This window comes from Dermacentor variabilis, chromosome 7, assembly GCF_050947875.1.
Source record: "Dermacentor variabilis isolate Ectoservices chromosome 7, ASM5094787v1, whole genome shotgun sequence".
Lineage (NCBI taxonomy): Eukaryota > Metazoa > Arthropoda > Arachnida > Ixodida > Ixodidae > Dermacentor > Dermacentor variabilis.
Genome location: NC_134574.1, coordinates 103,124,548 through 103,145,692, shown reverse-complemented (window position 1 = coordinate 103,145,692; position 21,145 = coordinate 103,124,548). Strand labels below are relative to the sequence as shown.

The 21,145-nt window shown below is 42.9% G+C and overlaps 1 protein-coding gene across 3 annotated transcripts in view; it reads right to left on the bottom strand.

Annotated features, from left to right (window-relative positions):
• The window catches only part of alph (protein phosphatase alphabet), a 41,170-nt gene that overhangs the window by 15,917 nt on the left and 4,108 nt on the right, over positions 1–21,145 (bottom strand). For 2 of the 3 annotated variants that reach the window (XM_075698909.1, XM_075698908.1), the window contains exons 2-4: positions 2,302–2,422; positions 1,717–2,047; positions 273–620 (exon numbers count right to left, since the gene is read on the bottom strand). In XM_075698909.1, the coding sequence (XP_075555024.1) occupies positions 273–620; positions 1,717–2,047; positions 2,302–2,363 (741 nt within the window). In that variant the 5' untranslated portion in view covers positions 2,364–2,422. The remainder of the gene's footprint in view (positions 1–272; positions 621–1,716; positions 2,048–2,301; positions 2,423–21,145) is intronic. The other variant, XM_075698910.1, reaches the window with a different exon arrangement.

Genomic DNA, 21,145 nt, shown 5'->3' with positions numbered 1-21,145 from the left:
GGACATGAGCAGAAATGTGGCGCCTCCTCATGACACTTGAGTTCTACCAGAGCATACAAAACTACAGCGATGTTGAACACCGTGTGCTTGCCATAGCTGTGAGTTGGCACCACTGTTTCGTTGGAGCGAAATCATAAAATTTTTTCATCGCAATCGCCTGCTTCAGTTTCATTGTAAATGACACCAGCAAACAATGTTCACATAAAATGTGGTGTGAAACTGAACCTAATGAAAAAAATGCTACCTCAATGAGGATGTAAACAAGGACCCACCTGTTTGTACTCGAAGTCTCCCAAGGCTCGCGAGACCGCCAAGGAGCCGTTGACCCGCTGAATCATAACAGACCCGCCAGCCCGCTGGATGCGCTCCTTCTCCCCGGGATTGATTGGCTTGTGGTCACGGGTCGTGAAGGCCGGTTGGCCGTTCCGGCACAGGAGGGCGCGCGAGTCACCACAGTTGGCGAAGTAGACGTGGCTGGGCGAGATGAGGGCACAGACGGCCGTCGAGCCGCTCTTGTCCTCCCCCGAGGCCACCTCGGGTAAAGCGCGCATCTGGTCATCGAGGCAGAGAAAGCCCCGCCGGATGCCGGTGGCCACCCGCTCGGCCAGCTCCTCCCCGCCCTCGGGAACCCACAGAAAACACAAGAAAGAACAAAGAGGCGATTTGGGAAACAATTTTCGCAATGCACAAGAAAGAAGACATGGTAAGAAACTCATCTCGTACCAAAAAGAACACTGCCCATCAGCCTAGCATCGCTGCCATACTTTACAATTTTATTGCAAAATAAACTTGTGTCCAGTTAACTGCAGAACTTGCTTCAAAAGATACAAATACAAATACCGATCAGTTTCTCTAGAGGCCAGTTTTCCAGAGACAGATATTTGACACCAGCTTGAATCTTTAAATCAGCCTACAGCACACAAAAATTGTTTGTTCTTTACCCTTAATTATGTGTACAAACTGCAGGGATTGTCTTATTCATTAGCACCAATTGGCAATGACCATTGGCTGAGGCCATTTTTACAGGGCCCTTAGACTTTCTGTCAAGGATGCCAAGCCCAAAGGACACCCCATGAGTTTCTGAGCAATGTCGTTTTAAATTCACAGCCGGGAGCAAGGTCTAGGGAGGAGAATTTGTCCCCTTAAGGTGCAGTGTGCACAATTGTGCCTGCCAAAAGAATGCACAACGCAGCCTGGTGTAGCAGCATGCCAGAGAACTGAGTGAGCTAGAGTGAGTGCCAAAATGTCACAATGTTTTGTTCCTACGTGACCACCTCCCGCATCACGGCGTCATGACACCATACACCTCCTGAGAAAGGAAACCGAAACTGGTTGTAGAAAAACTATTAACACTAAAATATTTAGGGCACTTCGAGGCTTGTCAGTATTTTCTCTAGTGTATCAAGGTGCAAGAACTTCATTTAAACCAAAAGGTTAAACATAAAAATATGTCACATCAGCACTTTCATTAATGGCATGCTTAAAGTGCAACGCAAGCTGCTTGTCTAACCAGATTGAAAACCACAGATTGTGAATACATCTGAAGCCGACTAGGGGTGCTTATTCTGGACACGTGCAATTTTGCCACATTGACAAATTTACTATCTCTCCATCCCTGATCGGCTATCATGGTGGCTCAGGCAGATCCGGCATCTCTGGCTCTAGCCATCAACATGGCAGAGTTGAGCACTCTGTCCCTGCTGCTGCTACACTCACCTCTCCAACGTCTGAGGTGGAGGCCACGGTCTGGGCAAACTCATCCGTCTGGATGATGGCATCCAGCAGGTTCTGGGCGCAGTGGGCCGAGACACGGGCGCCCGCGTGCCCGTCGAAGACTGCAAAGAAGCTCCAGCGGTCCAGGCCGCAGGGCAGGCCCACCATGGCGCAGTGGGCATCCTCCATCTCGACGCGCCAGCCCTGCATGCTGGCCAGCGCGTATCGCAATCCATTGCCTTGGCCACCTTCTGTGTGCTTCTCCACCTTGGGCTTGTCCAGGAAGGCACCCATCCTCCCGCTGGTGAAGAGCCGCCGCTTGGACGACGGGCCCCTGTACATGGGGGGGGACATGAGCGAGTTGAGCTACTGTTGTAACCAGCATGCTCTACCGGCTCATGGAATGCCAGCACCCGTGGACAGGAGATGCCTCTGACTACCATCCAAAGCCCCTCTAGATGCGGCTCGCATTTCACAGCACTGCCTGTTTGTTATAAGGCAGAAACAATTGACAGTAGCATAACGCACAAAAAGGCGAGAGACAAACGGGAGCACTTATTGCAGTGTTCAATAGAGCGTAACACTCACCGAATAAAATAGCACATTGAATCTGACGTTTCAGAGCTGAAATGGGTTCCTCTCCACAACATTTCAGGGCCAATACGGGTCCTATATAGGTACCTCTCACACAGGGAGACCTGTATGGGCTCTGGAATGGGAGAATCAATATTTTATTTCGGGAATGTATTTTTTTTTTACTTTTGACAGACGGGTGCATTACACTTACAATTATTCAGAACAATGAGCGGTTAAAGGAGCACTGGGACACTTCTTGAAAACAATGAGTAAATGCTTCTTCTTCCAGACAATATTGCCACAAACATGCGAGCCAAATATTTCACTGCATGCACAAAGGAACCTACTACCTTGCACAATAGATCACTTGCTCTCTCCTGTCGCTTTGAAAACTTGCATTTCTTTCCCTGTTCTATGCGACATCAGTGATGACATTAGAACCGGTGCAACGGCCCATAAATGCCAGCCATTGAGTATATGCATGCACATATTTTGAGATTTTGCAGGAAACAGGGAAGTGGTGGTCGTTAAAGCAGCCTGCCCGTCCTGTAACCGCTGAACATTGTCTATTCGGACACATACTCAGAGTCGCAATTTTTTGTATAGCCGGCATGACAGTGGCAGTTAGCGCACGAAAAGCGAAGCAAAAAAGGCAAAAAAATTATTTCCTTTACAAAGCACCAAATAGCATCCCCCCTCCTTCCTGTGTCTGCCATTTTAATGCGAAGCTTCCTGTGCCTTATTCTAGGCACTCTGCGGGATATAGGTTCCTCTTTTACCTAGTTTGGGCTTCATCGATAAAGAGAAATGTGTGATTGAGGGTGGCAAATCAGTTCTGCAGAATCTTATGAAAGGGAAAAGCTGTCATCCACCAAATCAGGACCAATTTTTCCTCAAATGCAAAGCTTTCTTTTTGAGAAACCCATGTGGGTTTCCTTTGCAGCTTCGTGCTACATTCAGGTAGATGAAAATTCTTCCCTTTCGTGACCGAGGGTGATACTGAACATCTATCTTCATGCACCACAGCACAATGTTCTAATCATTAGGTCACAATCACATGTGTACTTCTCTTGTGCAACGAACCAACTAGGGTTCCGAGAAAACTGGCGCAAGCACCATGAGCCAACTTCTCACATTATTTTCTTGCGACAGCTGGTGCTTCGAGATACTGTATTAGAAAGCACCGATTTCCAGATCGGCCCACATTTCCCAGTCCTTCCCTTGTAGGAGTTAATGCAACACAGATTCTGTCTGACGTAGCACAACCTTCATAAGGAGGCCCAGGTTGAACAGGTCTTAACATTTCTTTGCCAGAATGCAAATGCTATCATTGTTCTAACATAGACCACATGACAGACATAGGTATGTACAACTGTATCACATTTAGTCGCCAGATGATGTTACAATCTGCGTTTTTTTCTTCTTACACCTGTCCAGTACATATGCAGAGCCTAACTGGCATGTCAAACTAATCAAACGACTGGAGTAAAAATCATGCAGTCACTGTCACACTATTATCAATGTAATAAATTTCTTGCTGCTGTCATCGCACACACCCTCTTGTTATACACATAACTGTTTGCTTTACACAAACATGTTGACACATCTGGGAATGCTTTGAGGAACTGTAAGCAATACTGAACAGCCAGCAACCAGCAAAATGCTTCACGTAACACCGAACCCAGAGCATTATTCACTTATGGTCATAGTAATCTTTCGACATGCTATAAAATATTGTGTACCTTTAAATACTTCATTGTTGCATACTTCCACTTCAGACAAATACATTGCAATGAATGTGTGGTAAGACAAATACTGATAAAGCAATACTTCAGTGCCTTATTGGAGGTCATTCTCTAAGCTTCAAGCCTTGCTAGCACATAAAAAAACACACGCACACAAGATAGGTAATTATATCATTTACAATATAGGTCCACAGTACAACTTAAGAATGTGTTCCGCATTTAATACGATATATAAATTTTATACATACTGCCACGTTGTGGTGATGATGCGCATTAAGAATCTAACTTTTTATTGTTTACTTGTGAGATAGAGGAAGAAAGGGGTGAGGGAGGTACTACAGCTGCTGTTTTTTTTCCAACTTGTCCACATTTTTGGAAGAACAGCAGCACCCCAACCTGTTCCACCTTTCTATCACAACTGAACCCTGACCTCCCCCCCCCCCCCTTCCTTCCTTTTCTTTCTTTTGAGCACTTTGATTTCCCTTAGCTTATTCTGTACACCATCTTACCTCTTTCATTACCGTGAGAAATGTGCTCATTTTCAGTGCTTTCATGTTTTAAAATTTTATTTCAAGACATAGTAGGCGTAACGTATACTGTGATACATAAAATCATAATGATACATAGCCCCATCACTCGTGCTTTCAGTGGATGTATAGTAGTAATAATTGCTCATACAATTTTAGAGAACTATGTGAAACTTCAGAGAAGCACCTGGTTCACAAAATATGCGCTTGGTTCCTAGTTCCCAATTTTTCTAAGTCAGAGCATGTTAAAAAAAAATTCTAAGGATTTGTTGGCACGAATGCTAGCTATAGTTGCACTTAATATTACTTGATAACGTTGCACTTGACGGTACTCAAACAGTTATTAAAATTACATGCACTCATGAGCATCTACCATTTTTTTTAGACATCGTTAAAGCAGCCTATATGTCTGGATCAAGAAAATTACAACCCCAGAGAAGCTTCCGTGTCTTCGTTGCTGGCACCATTTAAAAAAATTATCATGCTGAATAGAATGAAGCATAAAAGTGGAGTCCCTTTATTGAAGATGTCCTAGGAGCACTGGAGGCTAATCTCGACAATAACTCCTGTGGAGTTATCTTATTTTTCAGACTTCAGACTCCCCAATCTGCGAAGAATTGTCAGATCTGACAAACACCTAAAGTTCAGTCATCATCTCAGAGGGTGCATTACGTTGCTAAAAGAATTTCAGAATAAATGTATAACGATTCGTAGACAAACTGTCGATCAAATTGATTGATCTCTACAGGCACAGCAACGAAAGAGCTAAAGAGTCCTCCTCCCCCATTTTAAGTGGGGGAGAGTGAAAGGTGTAATGGTGCATTTTGACTGGCAGGCACACATGTTTGCAATGTTTTTCCGCCCGAGATCTGTGTGCTTCAACACTTTCTACTCGTGCTACAGTGTGCAGAAATAGTGACTGTCAAGTGCCCAGTGCAGCAATTTTTTTCCTAGATTTCTCACACATGTACGTAACTGAATATAAACTTGCAGTAAATGGGAAACATGGGCCAATTTGTGCACATTCACATTGAAAACCGCACAAAAGTAGACAGGTACAACGTAAGGTACACACACAGGGGCTCACTGTGTCTATTTTAATTCGCCGTCTGCTTTCGCAGTGTTTATCCAACGTTAACTTAGCGTACCGACACATAGCTTCAAAGCTGTACCAACTCCACCACACATTCTTTGCACGTAAAAGAATGAAAACAATGATGAAGTTTGGAGCTTGAGAAGCATATTTTAATTTGATACTAAAAGTTAGTTTCGAAATGATGTACATGGCATCATGACACCATGACACAGTAAAATCTGCCATTGTTTTGTAGCCATAAAGCTAGGTATGATTGAGCTGCCAATAATATGCGTGTGCAAATAATTTTTTGAGACCAAATCTGATACAAATTGAATAGTGCAAGAAGCAAATCAAATTAAATCAAATACTTTACGAATAATGAGCAGCTACATTAACCATTACTATAAAACAATGTTCGCATCCTAGTATTAATAATGTTACCAGCTTTCTGTTATTACACTGCGCATTATGAAGCTTTGCTTATCAAAAGCACAAATGGAGCATTAGGAACATATTTAGCTTGTTCACATGCCCAGGACTCTCCAGGGAATGCAAATGATCACAGTCCAACCAGTAAAGTCCATCTCCCTGAGAGACATAGCCCGCTCATAACCTCTCATTTTCTATGCCTACTATGGCCGAGGGGATGAAATTTAATGTACTTTTGCTCCAATTTCATGTTTTATGAATTGAAGATTCCAAAATATTCGAAAACTACCTATTACAAAAATATTTGTATTAACAGTGGCTATCCATCCACAGAGTGAATCCAACAGGAAAATATTTCGTTTGTTATTCAATAGTTTCGAATATTACCGAACCCCTAACTATTAATGATGTAAATAAAGTGCTTCATGCATCTGGCTGCACCTATGTGTGGTAACCGCGGCAATCACAGGAATGATGCGAGCCAATGTATTGGGAGTATCGTGGCATGATGCACCGATCCGTGGGTACGAAACCAAAAATGGCTCTTAGAAACAAGTATTGTAATAAATTACTTTGAGTTCTCTGTCCCTTGCCAGCATTTTTTCTTAAAGTTTTAGAGAGTTCGAATGCTCATTTGACACAAACTATTGGGAAGTTGTTTTGCGACTACTTCTTTGGCCAATCTGATCTTAAGACCAAAGTCTTGTGTCAGCAGTTCACGACTCCTAAATAGCACCATTGTTAGACCAGTGTTGTCTATTGTACAGCCAACATGGCCCAACAGTGGACATATATCTCCTTCAGGAGCTGTGCATGAAATTATATGCACCAAGATAAACTTGGACAAAATTCACACAAAAATCCTTAATCTGTTCTGCTGCAGTATGCTTTTAACCCCTTCTATACTGCTGTCATCATAAGGAAAGATAATGTGCAGCGTGAATTGATGACTAGTATGCCCATCAGCTTGCATCTAGTTGCAATTCTTGACACTAGGTGGCAACATTCGTCATAAAAGCATCGGTGGTGACCAAATCTACGCTCCATAGGGCGGCACCCTCTGGATTTAAAATGTGGATTTCAAAGGCTACGCTTTTGCCGATTGGATGCAGCAGAAGCGATCACGGGAGCCAGAAACACGTCACAGATGTGGGGTTTTGGACACCATGTATTGTGCGTAGTTTTTATTTCAAGCTGTTTCAACAGTTGTGCTTGAAACGTGGCTGCCTGCATGTTGCATTTCTAGAAAGTGTGGGGGAAATTTAGTAGAGTTTCCATCATTTTCCTGCGATAAAGAAAAGGTTAATGAATCCGAAGATACGAGAAATGCAGTCGTACCAAATTTTCAACTACCAGATTTCAGTGGGACCTGAAGGGGATGTCGGTCTTAATTGCTGTGCTGCTAGAGCAGTGACATGAAGTAGGTGACAATAAACTGCATTTAGATGTATGCAGCTGGGGGCAACAATGGCTACTCGGGTACGACATTCCCACTCCGATCCCCACAATAACTATCCTTGAGGAGCGCAGTCTTACTGGCTGAACCAAAGAAGCCGGTGCAACTGTGGCGAGAAGCCTTGGTTCACTGGATGTCGACGCCAGCTACGCATTCTATGGACTCCAAGATCGGCTAAGAGGCTGCAGTCTTGGCCGTTGCACTTCTGCAACTCCTGCACGAAGTACTGCAACAGAATGTGCCGTTGGAATCTGGGTTCCCTGTGCTTACGCAGCAGTTACAGCCACAGAAATTGTTTTAATAATAGTCGAACCTCAAAATAACAAATACTGACATAATGGAGTAAACAAAATTCTGTTGGTCGTGCCCCATTTCAATCAGTATTTTAGCACTATACTGATGCCGAAAATGAGACTATATTGCTTAGAACGGACTATATGCAACTATAGAAGAACTATATGGCCTACAGCAAAAAGAACACTTGTTCGCTCTAACCACAAAATGTGTATTCTGGCAGCAAAAATCTCAAATACTTGCCAAAGCAACTTCAAACTGCTCATTCTGGACATGTGTGCATATTTTAGCAAACAGCCTTGGCTTCACTGACCTCCTAGCTGACAAGCCAATATACAGGTATAGAGTGATGACACTGACTGAACAATTGCATATCAACGATGGTGCAAAGCACATTTGTAATTTCGCATTGTTTGTGTGCTATGTACCAGCACAGCAAGCCACTGACTGGCCATCGAAATCAGCAGGAGACTCCTTGCCCGCTGATCGGAAGTATCAATGTTAGCATTTCTCTCACATGGACCCAATCACAATTTTTTCATTATAAGGAGGTCTGACAATACTGTTTGCCTGCAAACAGCAATCGCTTGTAAAAGCCACTCCACTATGATTTTTCACTCCCATTATGAAATCTTTCATGTATTTGTGGAAGGCAACATTTGTCAGTCACCTGGGAACAACTACAAAGCCCTGGGTTTCACAAAATTTTCAGAATTAAAAAAAAGGACTCCGCTGGTTTGAGGTTCAAACCCGACACTAACCCATTTCCAAGCCAGCCACTCTACTATCTGAGCTAACCAAGAGGCTAGCAGACGGATGCGTGAGGCCGAATGGATCGAGAATTAAACCCTTTATGAACAAATGTTGCCTACAGGCAACACACCAGATAATGTTTTTCTTGCCAAGTTTTGGTATTTAGTACAAAGTTTCTCAATAAATGTCATTGGCCAACACTGAGTCTGAGCATTGTCTGTTGGATTAAGGCAAGAACACCGCACAAGGAAGAAGTTTGGCACACGACTCGCTTTTGTTTGAAAGCTCGGTCGGAGGAGACAAACCGATGCAAGATCTCCAGCTGCAGTGGTATCACACAAATAATGCAAAGCAAATTCAATGAATACGCCTATGGTTCACATATGATGCGTACTGTCTGCACAAGTTGCAAAGAAAAGGCATAGGGCAAACAAAGGGGTAAAGCTCGCTCCCAGTGTTCTGGCTGGTGTTGCCCCCCTAACTAAATATTTTTATCTTTTTGTCAAAAGCACTTATTTCCTGTTTATTTTGCAGATTCAGTTGAAGAATAAATATTTCTTTCAGGTATTTATGTGCCTCGCCCTTGAAGGGTCGAAGTTCTAGGACGCTGCGTAGAAAATTACTTTAGAAATTCCTTTGATTCCTTTAGAATCAGGGTAAACCATGACGCAGGCTGAGAAATGCGTGCGATCTGAGCTTTTCAGAGGCATGCTTGACTTTAAAGAGAGTGCCTACAAACGTGGACGATGGTAGCAAACAGCAAGATTTTTGAGAATGCTCGCAGCCATTTTTTTTGTTCCATGGCCACCTCAGCAGAGATATGGCATCCTCTTTTGTAAGCCCAGTAAACCACGGTCCGGGCTTAGAAAAGTGTAATTTTAGTGCCTCGCAAGACTTTGTTTAAGAGCACTTTAGAAAAGGTATTCGCAGATGTACACACTGGTAGCGAAGAGAATATGCTTTTTGTTGCCGATTCTACATCTACGGGCACTCGCCACAGGTTCTGTAATCATGTACATTAGCCAATGTGACACTGAAATACACTGCCGATTCTGTAGTTGTCACCCCCCCCTCCTTCCCTCAACGTGCTTACGCCTTACTTTGCAAATGAAGGATCTGGACTGCAAAGTGACAGCATTACCACTCAAGAAAAGTGTAACTAATAGACAGAATTGCCAGACAAGCAAGTCCAACAACTACAGACATCGCTAGCTTCTTTAAGTCCCCACATTGTCCCAGAGTTTGCCACACTGTACAATCTCAGCAATGCAAACGGAATTTATACAAGGCAGCCAAGTAAACATGCACCAAGTCATTAGAGGCAGTGTTGGTTAATAGATTTGTATTCTTTTAGATTAAATATCTCAAACTTCCTAGTCCTTGTCTATGACCAAGCAATACGAAATAGGAATGGTTATTTGCTCCAATAATGACTAAAGGACATTGCAAGGCAGTTTTGAAATGTCGCTTGTTAACCAAGCTCAACAGGAAATACTGAACAAGTTTCAGTAGGATGACCCTGTGTAGCCTTTACTTATCCTGCTAATAATTAAATTCTGGGGTTTAATGTCCAGAAACTGCACAATGGGTAACAAGGGACATTGTAGTAAAGTGCCCCGGATTAATCTCTGACCAACTGTGGCTCGTTAACATGCAGCTGAGTATAAGCAGACAAACATTCCTGCATTTTGTCTTCATAGGAATATGGCTGTGCTGGCCGGGAGTCGAATTCATGACCTCCAGGCTTTGCCTCTAATAACCAACTACTCTGCAACAAAGAATGCCAGACGGAACTTTGAAATACTAAATCCATCGGACCATGCCAGACTACACTGATTGAACGGTTTCCTTATGTGTCCCCTAAATTCATGCTGTATTCAAAGAGCTGTAGTGTGGGAGAAAAAAAAAAGAAAAAATGCAGCGGCACTTATTCCATCCAGCTTTAAGGGCTCGCTGCCAAGAGCCGACTCAATTGGCTGTGCTCCTTGCAGTTCAACCTCCGGACCCTGTGTTGACATGAGCGCCGAGTCAGAGTGTTAACCAAGATAAGAAAGCACGGCCCCCATGGAGGGAACGCACCAAGAAGGAAGTGTTCGAGAGGGGTGAAACTGCAAGTGTTTGAGCAGCACTGCCTCTGGCATGAGGCACGACAACAAAGAATCGCTAGGCTAAGTCCACCGCATCACGAAAACGGTGCGGCGGGCGAAAAGGGCCGTTCGCCATGGCAATGCGGCGCAGCCATTTTTGCAAGCAGCGCATACAGGCCCAGTTTGCGACAAGTGTCTTATGGTGTGTAAAATGTCGACATCACTCTCGTGACAAAACCATGCACAAGAGACTACTAGCCCCAAGCATGTGCCGCTAAAACATCGTGCCACCATTAGTTGTGCAAATGTGCGGTGCAAAGAAGCACACTTGCAGATTAGAAAAAGGGTCTAGTGAAGTCAAGCTAAAGTGATCGACCGGTGGTTCAAGGTGTCCAGAGCATCACTTTTACTGAGGACAAAGCTTTTGCAAGCAAGAAAATTATGCGAGCGTAGGTCAGGATCGGACAGTGAAGACATGGTACCAGTTTCCTATCACGTATAACTACCCATTTGCAATGGGCAAAGTGTATTGTATTGTAGCAAGGTGGCAAATTTAGTTCGTCGTGATTTATTATTATAAGATGGTAATGAAGCAACTGACAAGGGAATAAAAAGAATGCGTGCACATGAGTGCTGCATCTGCATTTTTTTTGTTTGTCATTTCCCGCTGTTACTACCATGCACTACTAGCAAACTGTAGTCAACAGTTGCTAATATCGCCACACAAAGCTCACCATAATTTTTATATCCCCCCCCCCCTCCCGAGTTGAATTTGTGAATTCATAATTTAAGCTCAATAAACCAAATACAAAGTACGTGGTAGCATTTTCGATACCGTGAAGTTCAGTTTGCTCAAAAAAGCATGTTTTTTTTTTGTGTGTTTGCAAATGTACCCTCCATGGCCAGAAATAAGAATTAACAAATTAAAATAACAGTGCAAGAATTTATAGAAAGTACAACTGTCCAGTTTTACTTTCATGCTGTTATAGTGTTCTGTCCAAATGAAAAGCTTAAACCTGCACGCTGGTCAGCTAAGTCTTATCATTTTCTTTTATATACAATGGCGCTTAGGTTTCCTGTGGTTAACTTAGTTACATTGCATTTTAGCACACAGGAAAGTACAGTTCAGCCAATTTTACTCTATTCTTCAATAGGAGAAGTACACTGGTGCCAGCTTTCTTCACACCAATCTCAGTACTACTTGCAGGCTTGAAGTGACACTGCTATCTGCCAGCAATTAATATTTGCATGGCCATTCAAGTCGCAATTGACTTTTCAGGAATGCGCCAGGATAGTTTTCCCATAATGCATGTGCTGCAGAACGTGGTGGCTCACGCATTACTGAAATGTCGATTAAAGCAAGGATAATGCTTCATCCATCCTTTTGTGCATTTTTTTTACATTTAAGGCACAGGTAACTGGTAATCCTCACTTTAACAATGCGCTTGCTGCCATATTTCAGGCAATTGTGCATCACAGGAAAGCCAGCTTTACACTTTTCTATAGGGTCTATTTTCTCTTAACTATAAAACCATTGTTGCAAGGCTCCTAGAAGGGTAATCTATCATTCTGGATTAATTCAACACCAGCCCCCCTGTAAAGCTAGCGACTGAGTAACTTCAGTGCCCAGCTTTGCTGGGTGATCACCTTCGAAATGCGCCCATTTTCCTAGGTGGCTACAAAGTGAAGGTATGCAATAAAGCGCTGACAAGAACCACAGCTGCAATAAAGCACTACCAGCTTGATGTGTGGCAGGTAGCTTCAACAACCTTTGAGTGTTCATGGTAAGCAGACAACTGAAAGCTGGAAAGCTAGCGTCCACAACTGAAGAACGTGCACTATAATACCATGTACAATATGACAGAAAACACTGTTTTCAGGCAATCATTACAATTACTAGAAGCATGCAGATTCGAGCCCAACATGTGAATCTGTACAGAGCAGCTCTCACCGTGACTGTTTCATCTCATGAAACACTTACCAGTAAAACACTGTTTAGCGAGCTGACGCTTATAGGTGTCACAGTAAATCAAGCACAAAACGGGAGTCACTTGTTCCCATTTGTTTTTTGTGTGTGCATATAGTTCCACATACAATATATTGAGAGTTCCATGATGAGCTAAATGCCGTTACTACAGCCCCTTGAATTCATATTGAGCTGTTCTCCCCCCCATACTGCTGACAAGGGTATGTTCCTCACATAGTCAGGAACAAATTGAAAAAAAAAAAAAGGCCTGAAGACAATGTCAATCCTGAAACAGCCCTCCGTGCTGGCCATTTATGAAGGCTCCTCAACTTCAGTCATACCCAGCCAGCTAGAAAAACGAAACCAAGCTTTGAAAAAACAGCCAATACTACAACTTTGTCAAAATGCCACCTTAAACATGAATAATCGAGCGTCCGTGACCAGGAGTGAACAATACAACTGCCTGAACATTTCCAAAGGCTAGGCAATCAAGTGAAACTGCACAACAGACAAAACCACAGGACAAGAAAGACGCGGATGCAAACCCATAGCACGAGCAATCCGGAAAAACAGGAAGTGCTTACGCAGCACTGTGCACGCCCCAGCGACGCCACATGTGGCAATGAACAAGTCATGGCAAATGTATTTGTGTGCCTCCTGCCAATTCGAGGTGCCGCGTCAGAAATGGTCGCCTTGGTGAAACAACGTCGGCATATCAGTGCTTGCGTTATCTGCTCTCCTTTTGCACACGTTCATGCCCTCGTTCCACTGCACTTTTTCAACGTATTAGCACTTCTGTTATTTAACTTCTATGCACATGTCCGTGGCCTTTTTTTCTTTCGCTGTATTTTTTTCAATCATGCAAGCGCATCTGACAATGTTTGATAACCATGGCTCCATCATGCTGCTGTGAGTTCACTTCCCCGTCGACTCCTCGCAAGCCATACAACAGATAAACTAGGGCAAGCGTGTTGTTGTGCCCTTTGAATGACAGCTCCATTAGGCTACCAAAGCAGAAAGGACCTGGCATGCTCGACTGCTCCTTCCACACAGCTAGATGGTGAGCAGAAAAATTTTGAAATTTCTGCCCAATCATTTGAGATTTATTGATTGACTGATTGATCTTAACGTCCAAGAGCAACACTAGGGCTACGTGAAATAATTCTGTAGTGGAAGGTTGCAGGTTAATTTTCGCCATCTGAGAAGTGGCAGATTGGGAGTACGGAATTAGGCACTAGATGTTTATGTCGGCCACATGCAGTCATCGCAGAACTACTGTGATGTTTGCAGTCAGTCATCAAAACATGTTTTGCTACCAGTCCTCCTAGCAACACGAGTCACCCATTAACCATTTATCCCCCTCCACATATATATTAATTTACAAACCTAGCTATTTATACGTTTTTAGATACTACATCCATTGTTATGAAAGTTGAACTGATTGTTTTGAAGTAAAACAGTAAATCAGTTTATTCTGACAAAGCGTTATTTTGAGACTACTTTCGTTAATTTCATGGCGAAAGGTTGATTACTAGGAGAGAAAATGAAGCTCAAAGTTTCAATTGTATGCATTTTGCATCGAAACCCCAGTCAGTGCGATGTCGCAGATGTTTTTGAATATTTGGGTTGTTTTGGCCGAGGAAACGTTCCTGGAACTTGGCAAAGTTCAGTCTTTGTTGCTTCTAGAACACAATGAAGTCTATATTTACGTATTAAAATTTTAATTAGGCCCGAGCATACGGTGTCAAAATTCACGACGTTACAGCAAGCTGGTGCAAGAACTTTGAGGCGGCATTGCCGCCAGTCTTGCTTTTATGCTTTTTGTGGTTTACCAAGCCCCTAAGAATGGCTTCCTGGTATCGTAGTAGCATAATCTACTAATAGAGCTAAAATTCTTCTCTTTATCTATAAAATGAAAAAAAAAAACCTATAACATGAAAAGCAAAACTTGCAATTGTTTCTAGAACTCTGTTTAAACCGACAATTCATTTAGATCAACCCCTTAACAAGTTGAAAAATAGCAGCATACTAGGTAGTCCTCTACTGAACAGCTCCAATGCCCTGCACAACTTGCCTGGACAGATGACGTGCCCAACGTATGATGGAGCAGGTGACAACAGCCATAGGAAACCAGTCAATCACGAACTTCCGCTGCTAAAGCTGCCAGCTTATGCGAGCCAGGAGGTCTGGCAAATTATTCACGACGAGAGCAGATGGCTTCGCCATAATGGCTCACTTACAGGCTCCAGGATCGACTTGGCGGATAAGGGCAATAAAGAGTCAACGTCACTGCTCAATTATTAACAAAATAGGTAGGTGTTTGGGTGTAAGACAACTGCGCAACCATCAACACAAATTGGCCAAGGAATGCTGAGATGAAAGCCCTCATGCAATTACACAACTTAAAAGAGGTCCTGGTAACCCAATTAAAGAAAAAAAAAAGGAAGAAAATGTTACACAGACAGAGGCAAGAAATAGATGATGAGAAAAAAGCTTTCCTGAGCTCCTGGTTCGCACGCAGCAAAAAGGTTTTCCAGCAGAAAGTGTGACACGGACAGAGGGGAAGGCAACATGCTGCTGCACCAGCAAAGCAGCACCAGCAACTGAATGTTTAAAATTCCTATGCCTCATGATATAAAAAGATTTAAAACAAGTAATAATGTTAGTTGCTATCCCAGCTGCATGTCATCTTTCCTTCTGTCTATGCCAGTGCTTTCTGCTGAAAACCCTTCGTGTGAAAATACCATCCTTACGTTTCAACACCACGAAGTTATTAATTGGACGATTGCCTTGTATCGAAACCAACACTCCTCCTATCCAGACGTCAACGCAGTGTGGACGCCAACCATTGAAGGGTCCTACGAAGGGACTCACCCTACCATTACCTCAAAACCTGAGCAAAGAAAGAATGAAAAGGACAGAAGCACGACAACGAATTGAAAGGCGAAGTTATACGTTTAACACAAGTCCAATCACCACTTATCCAGAGGTCAAAGCTGCGTGCACACCAACTCTTGACGGGTCCCACAAAAGGCCCTCACTCCGCCCTTTACCTGTCAGCCTGAGCGAAGGATGAAAACGACGGGAACGACAATGATTTGGGAGTCACAGTTAATTAGACGTTTAATACAAGTCAAATCACCACTCATCCCTCAGCGCTTGTCCAGACGTCAAAGCAGCATGGACACAGACTGTTGCAGTGTTCCACAAAAGGCCCTCCCCTTGCCCTTTACCTGGCAGCCCGAGTAAAGAAAAGAAGGGAGGACAACGACGACAAGCGGGGTGTAACCGGTTGCTTCCTTGCCACAGATTCCAAACCAGTCTCTTCAGAGGCAGAGTTACTGCGGATTATTGCGAGCATGGGCGTGGTATCGCAACGGAGTCGACGAGGGTGATTTGCTACTGGACAGTCTTCACATTCCCTAGTTGACTTGCCTAGGGAATATGACGGTATTAAAAGAGGAGACATTTCGAGAGTGAGGAGAGGGTCCTGATGTGAACTGTAACATTTAACTTGCTCCTGCATGGAGTGTGCTTCCGTAACGGGAGCCACATAACTAAGCTAAATAAACCCTTTTCCTTCATTTTCTACAACCTGACGTAGTAGTCGATGGGCTCGGTGGATTCCATGCCCCGAATGCCACCTGAGCCGCAACACTATACACAGCTGTATTTACAGGAACACATATAGCACTGCCCAGAAAAAAAAGCTTTCGTAAGGTTTTGTCATCTTGACAGCAGCCGTAAGCATTCTCCCGGTCAGGAGTAGTCACTGTTATGTAACAATATTGTTGTTTAGTGTGCCAAACTGACCCACCAGCTATGAGGGATGCCATAGTGGAAGGCTCTCTGGATTAATTTAGACCACCCAGGGTTCTTTAACCCTCTAATGGATCCTGACAATCTCGGCTCCTTACGAGTGATCATTACATTTGGGCTTGTGACAAGCCCCCTTTGCTACTTAGATGGCAAGTGACATTCTATAATCATTGTTTTTATTTAAATGGACTTCCTGTAACATCTGCAAAAATATTTCTCTGTTTTAACCATGTTATAACAGTGTGCTATGTTGTGAATGAGTCACTATGATTAAGAAAAAAGAAAGAAAAAGCCCTTCAGGGTTAACATGCACCTGGATCTAAGTATGCAAGCACTCATGCATTTCACCCCCATTGAAATGCAGCCATTTCTTCTGGGAATCTAACATGCAACCTTGTGTTAAGCAGCAGAATGCCATAACCACTGAGCCATGGCGGCAGGTGATGTTCTAGCAACTGCCACAACAGCGCAAAAAATGTGCATTACATTTTTATGTGCACAGCAGCAAAACATGTTGAGGCAAGACCCCAACACTGCTTCTTAACTTGCGATTGATCTTTGATCTTACTGCAACAAGACAACACTACATGATGCATGACATTTGGGCCAGTAATGCTCCCTGCTGGTAATCATTTGAAGATTTTAAATACCTTTTATTTTTTTTTTCACTGTCAGACATGCAGACCGTCATGCATAACAAGTGAGCAGCTAATTATACTGTAGCTGGTTGCTTGCTTCAGGAAATGCAGCGATTATATGAAAGAGCAAGAGCGATGACCAAGCTCTTTTCAAGCAAGCCATTCTGTCATACAAACATCTCAGTTCAGAGAAATGCATGGCACTTGGCCTGTGGCAACAGTCAACAATATTTACGTGATTGCTCTTTCACTACTGCCAGGCAAGAGACAACAATACTTCGCTACTAAATATTGCCTGAATATTCTAATAAAAATTTCTTCAAAGCAGATGAGAATTAAACGAGTGTAATGTGAAATGAGTCATTACAGGTTTGCTTTGGGATGCAGAAACTCCCGCTGATACATTGATATTGCATCAGGTGTCGAGCCTTATTTTCAACAGACAATAGCAATCTACTTGGTCAATTATAAGAATCTTAGTATGCATGCCTCATCTTTCATAGTGCAAAAAACGCACCTGTTGAAATTTGCTGACCAATCAGATTCCCGTGCTCACAGCACAAAAAGTCTGCAAACAGGAAGCAGAAGCAGAGATCGTGCAATTTGGTCTTGCAAGGCCCTACGTACCATCAGTGCCACTCCGAATCAGATCTCCAAAATTCAGTTAACCGTAGAAAATGACAGCATATAGCAGCGTTTTGGATACACTGGAACGAATTTTCAAGGCTAAACCCCATGAGCGCGATTTTGTGCGCGACAGCGACGAGCGACGGATCGGGCCGTCGTGTGAACAGATCGCTTGGTCTTGTCGCGCGATCGCTTGGTTCTGCAAATCTAGAATGCGTCGCTCGTCGCCCGGAAGTGCTACGAGTGACTAGCCAATAGCGCAAAGCCGGAACTGGATGTACATAACTCCAGTACTTCCGATTGTCGCACGGAACGAGCAAACGATTGAATTTTTATACGTGCAAGGATAAGAACCTACTGCAAGACTTTCAGAAATATTTTATGCTGCTTTTTACAGTAAAATACATTAACTGAAGTTAATAAATCACACGTCACACTAGTTTCGGCGCCTATATTGCTGCCCTCATACCGGCAACACTGGGGAGACGTCGCTCAAAGTCATCGCTCGCATGGGGTGCAACTTGTAGGCGACAAACGAATGTGACAGCCATCTCCATCGCGTCGCTTGTCGCGTGCAAGATCGCTTGCATGGTGTTTATACTTCTGTTGGAGACAGTTCAGCACAGTAATCGCTAACCCAATTACCACACTAAGCTTTACTAGCTCACATTTTTTGTATTTATTTTTGTAAAGATGTACTCATGGTCAGAAATAATGGTGAACAAGTTGTTCTAATTCTTCTTGATGTAAGAATGTATTTGGGCTTTTACAGGGTTAATAAAATGAGCACGTGTTTTATGTTCACTAGTAAACATAATGACGATGACAACTTACAGAAATGACAAAATATTGTGAAGCTGCAACATGCATGGTGCCTCGGCTTCAATTTCGAAGGCCACCTCAATGTCTTTGGCATCGATTTTCTTTTTCAGTCCTCCAATTATTATCTGATAGTGAAAATCATGCCCACACACAAACATACAGAACTTAATGCACTACCTATAGTAGTGCTTTTGATACACAAAGGAGAGAATTCCCCTCCCCCCCCCTAGCTGTGGATAGTTCAACAAAACTATTACTCATCAGACCCCCTGACTCATCTCCTGATGTCTTAACTGCCTAACAAAACCACTTACTTCTACATAATAAACATAAAATTATACTTGTCGGTGACTAACTTTCCATCAATTAACAGGAATCACTTACAAGCATGAAGCTGCACGTAATGCAGATGTTACCTTTGATAGCAACCTTGTGCAGACTGTTGAACCCACGCGTGTTGTCAATACTCAAGTTCCGTGTTCGATCTGGTGTTTGTAGATTGTCCCATTGTTGACTATGTTTCTATGCAACCCGGTTTTTCTTATCACTTGTTTGTTTTTGTTTCCTTTCCACTTTGTACAGGCCATGTAAAGAATTTGACTGCATTTAAATCTGTAAAAAAATTACATGTGTGCTGATGACGACGCTATCTTGAATCATCTTGAAATAGAGTTCACTGCAATTTTAGAGGACGATCCTTTATTGCTTTGGGTGAAGTTTAAAAAGATCTGCTTATATTGGCTCGACCATTTTGTACCCATAAAAGTTAAAAAAAGACAAATAAACTCCTTGGATGAATAGACATGTTATTCATCCGAAACGCAGGGCCAAATATTTGAAAAACCAGTGGTCTCCTTCACATGCATTGCATGAAGTTTGAACAGCACTCTGAGGCCGTTCAAAAAGCAAAAAAATTACAACACTACTTTGCCAAATTTGATTAAAGATGATCCTGGGAAGCTTGGGAATTATATTAAGGAGTGCAAACAACCAGTATATAAGATTTCAAATAGCAATGAAATACTGGATGATCTGCAGGTTGTTGCTGACCATTTAATGTTCAATTCCATAGTGTGTTTTCTGTTGCATCTATGAATAACTCCACTGGTCTCTCGTCAAATTCCTTTGATGTTAATTTCATGTCTTATGAAGGCGTGTTGAACATGCTGTTGAAACTAAGGGCAAAGTCATCACCTGGACCGGACAGTATAACCAACGCCTACCTTCCCCGCTATGCTGAACCATTAGCGAAGTTTCTCGTAATTATATTTCAATCTTCCTTAAAGACCTCTTACATACCTCATGATTGGAAATTTGCACATGTAGTCCCCATACTAAAAAGGGAGATCTGTTGTCAGTTTTAATTTACTGCCCCATATTTATAATTTCTTTCTTCTTGGAAGTATCTTGAGCATATTTGCAGCCACCAGCATAACAAAACCTTTTGACGACGACATGTTACCATCTTAGCAACAAGGTTTTAGGAGAGGCTTTTCAACCATTACACAGCTGGCTTCCGTTGTTTATTTTTTGGCTCGCATTCTACATAGGACGGGTCAAGCTGACATGATCTTGGATTACAGTAAGGCTTCAGATCGCATTCCATACAACAAATTAATCTAGAAACTACATATTATTGGCCTTCCGGATTTTCTTATTTCCTGGGTTTCCGTATACTTAAATGATCGCAGGCAATATGTTGAAATTAATGGGAAAAAAATCTAGCACTCTTCTTGTATCATCAGGGTTACCTGCAGTGTCCTGGGACCACTTTTGTTCCTTATTTATGATAATGATTTAGTCACAGTTATTAATGAAACAAAAATAGGCTTATTCGCATCGCCAGCGGTATAGTTGCCCTTAACATGGCCTTCAATGCCATTCTGCGTGTGCCATTCAGCTTCCGTAATGTCGCTCAAACATTTCAGTGGTTCATCGATCAAGTACTCCGTGGCCCGACTTGTTGCTTTGTCTATTTAGACGACATTCTTATATTCAGTCACTCTGCTGTGGAACACGAATCTGACCTTCGTAAGGTGTTTGAACGTCAATATGGCCTGCTTGTAAACATCTTGAAGAGCGAGTTTGGCATTGCTTCTCTCGATTTCCTGGGCCATCGAGTAGACGAACTTGGCATCTAACCCGTCCCATACTCTGTCCAAGTTATTAAACATTTCCCATCTCCATCTCCCACCAAGCAATTTCAGGCATTTCTGGGCCTCATTAATTACCATCGCCATTTCATTCCCTCGTTGTGCTTCAATTTTGCAGCCTCTGCACATTCTACTTTCTTGCACACCACGTGTAGTGTGCTATATCGTTGACTAATGCTGCAACAACAATTTCTACAATTTCGGCAGCAAGTTTTTGACGCACTACACTCTTTATCGCACCCTGGAGTATGTGCGACACAACGTCTGGTCACTTCCCACTATCTGCGGTCGCGTATGAATGCTGTCGTCCACTGCTGAGCTCAGGCATGCATACGGTGCCAGTGCACCAAGGTCAACTAACGCACTATGGTCATTTTCCACTGCCAGACGTTTCTTTTGGCCACATCCACATCGACGCATCCTAACAAAAAGATCAGCATTTAAAGTTTTTGTATTCATTAC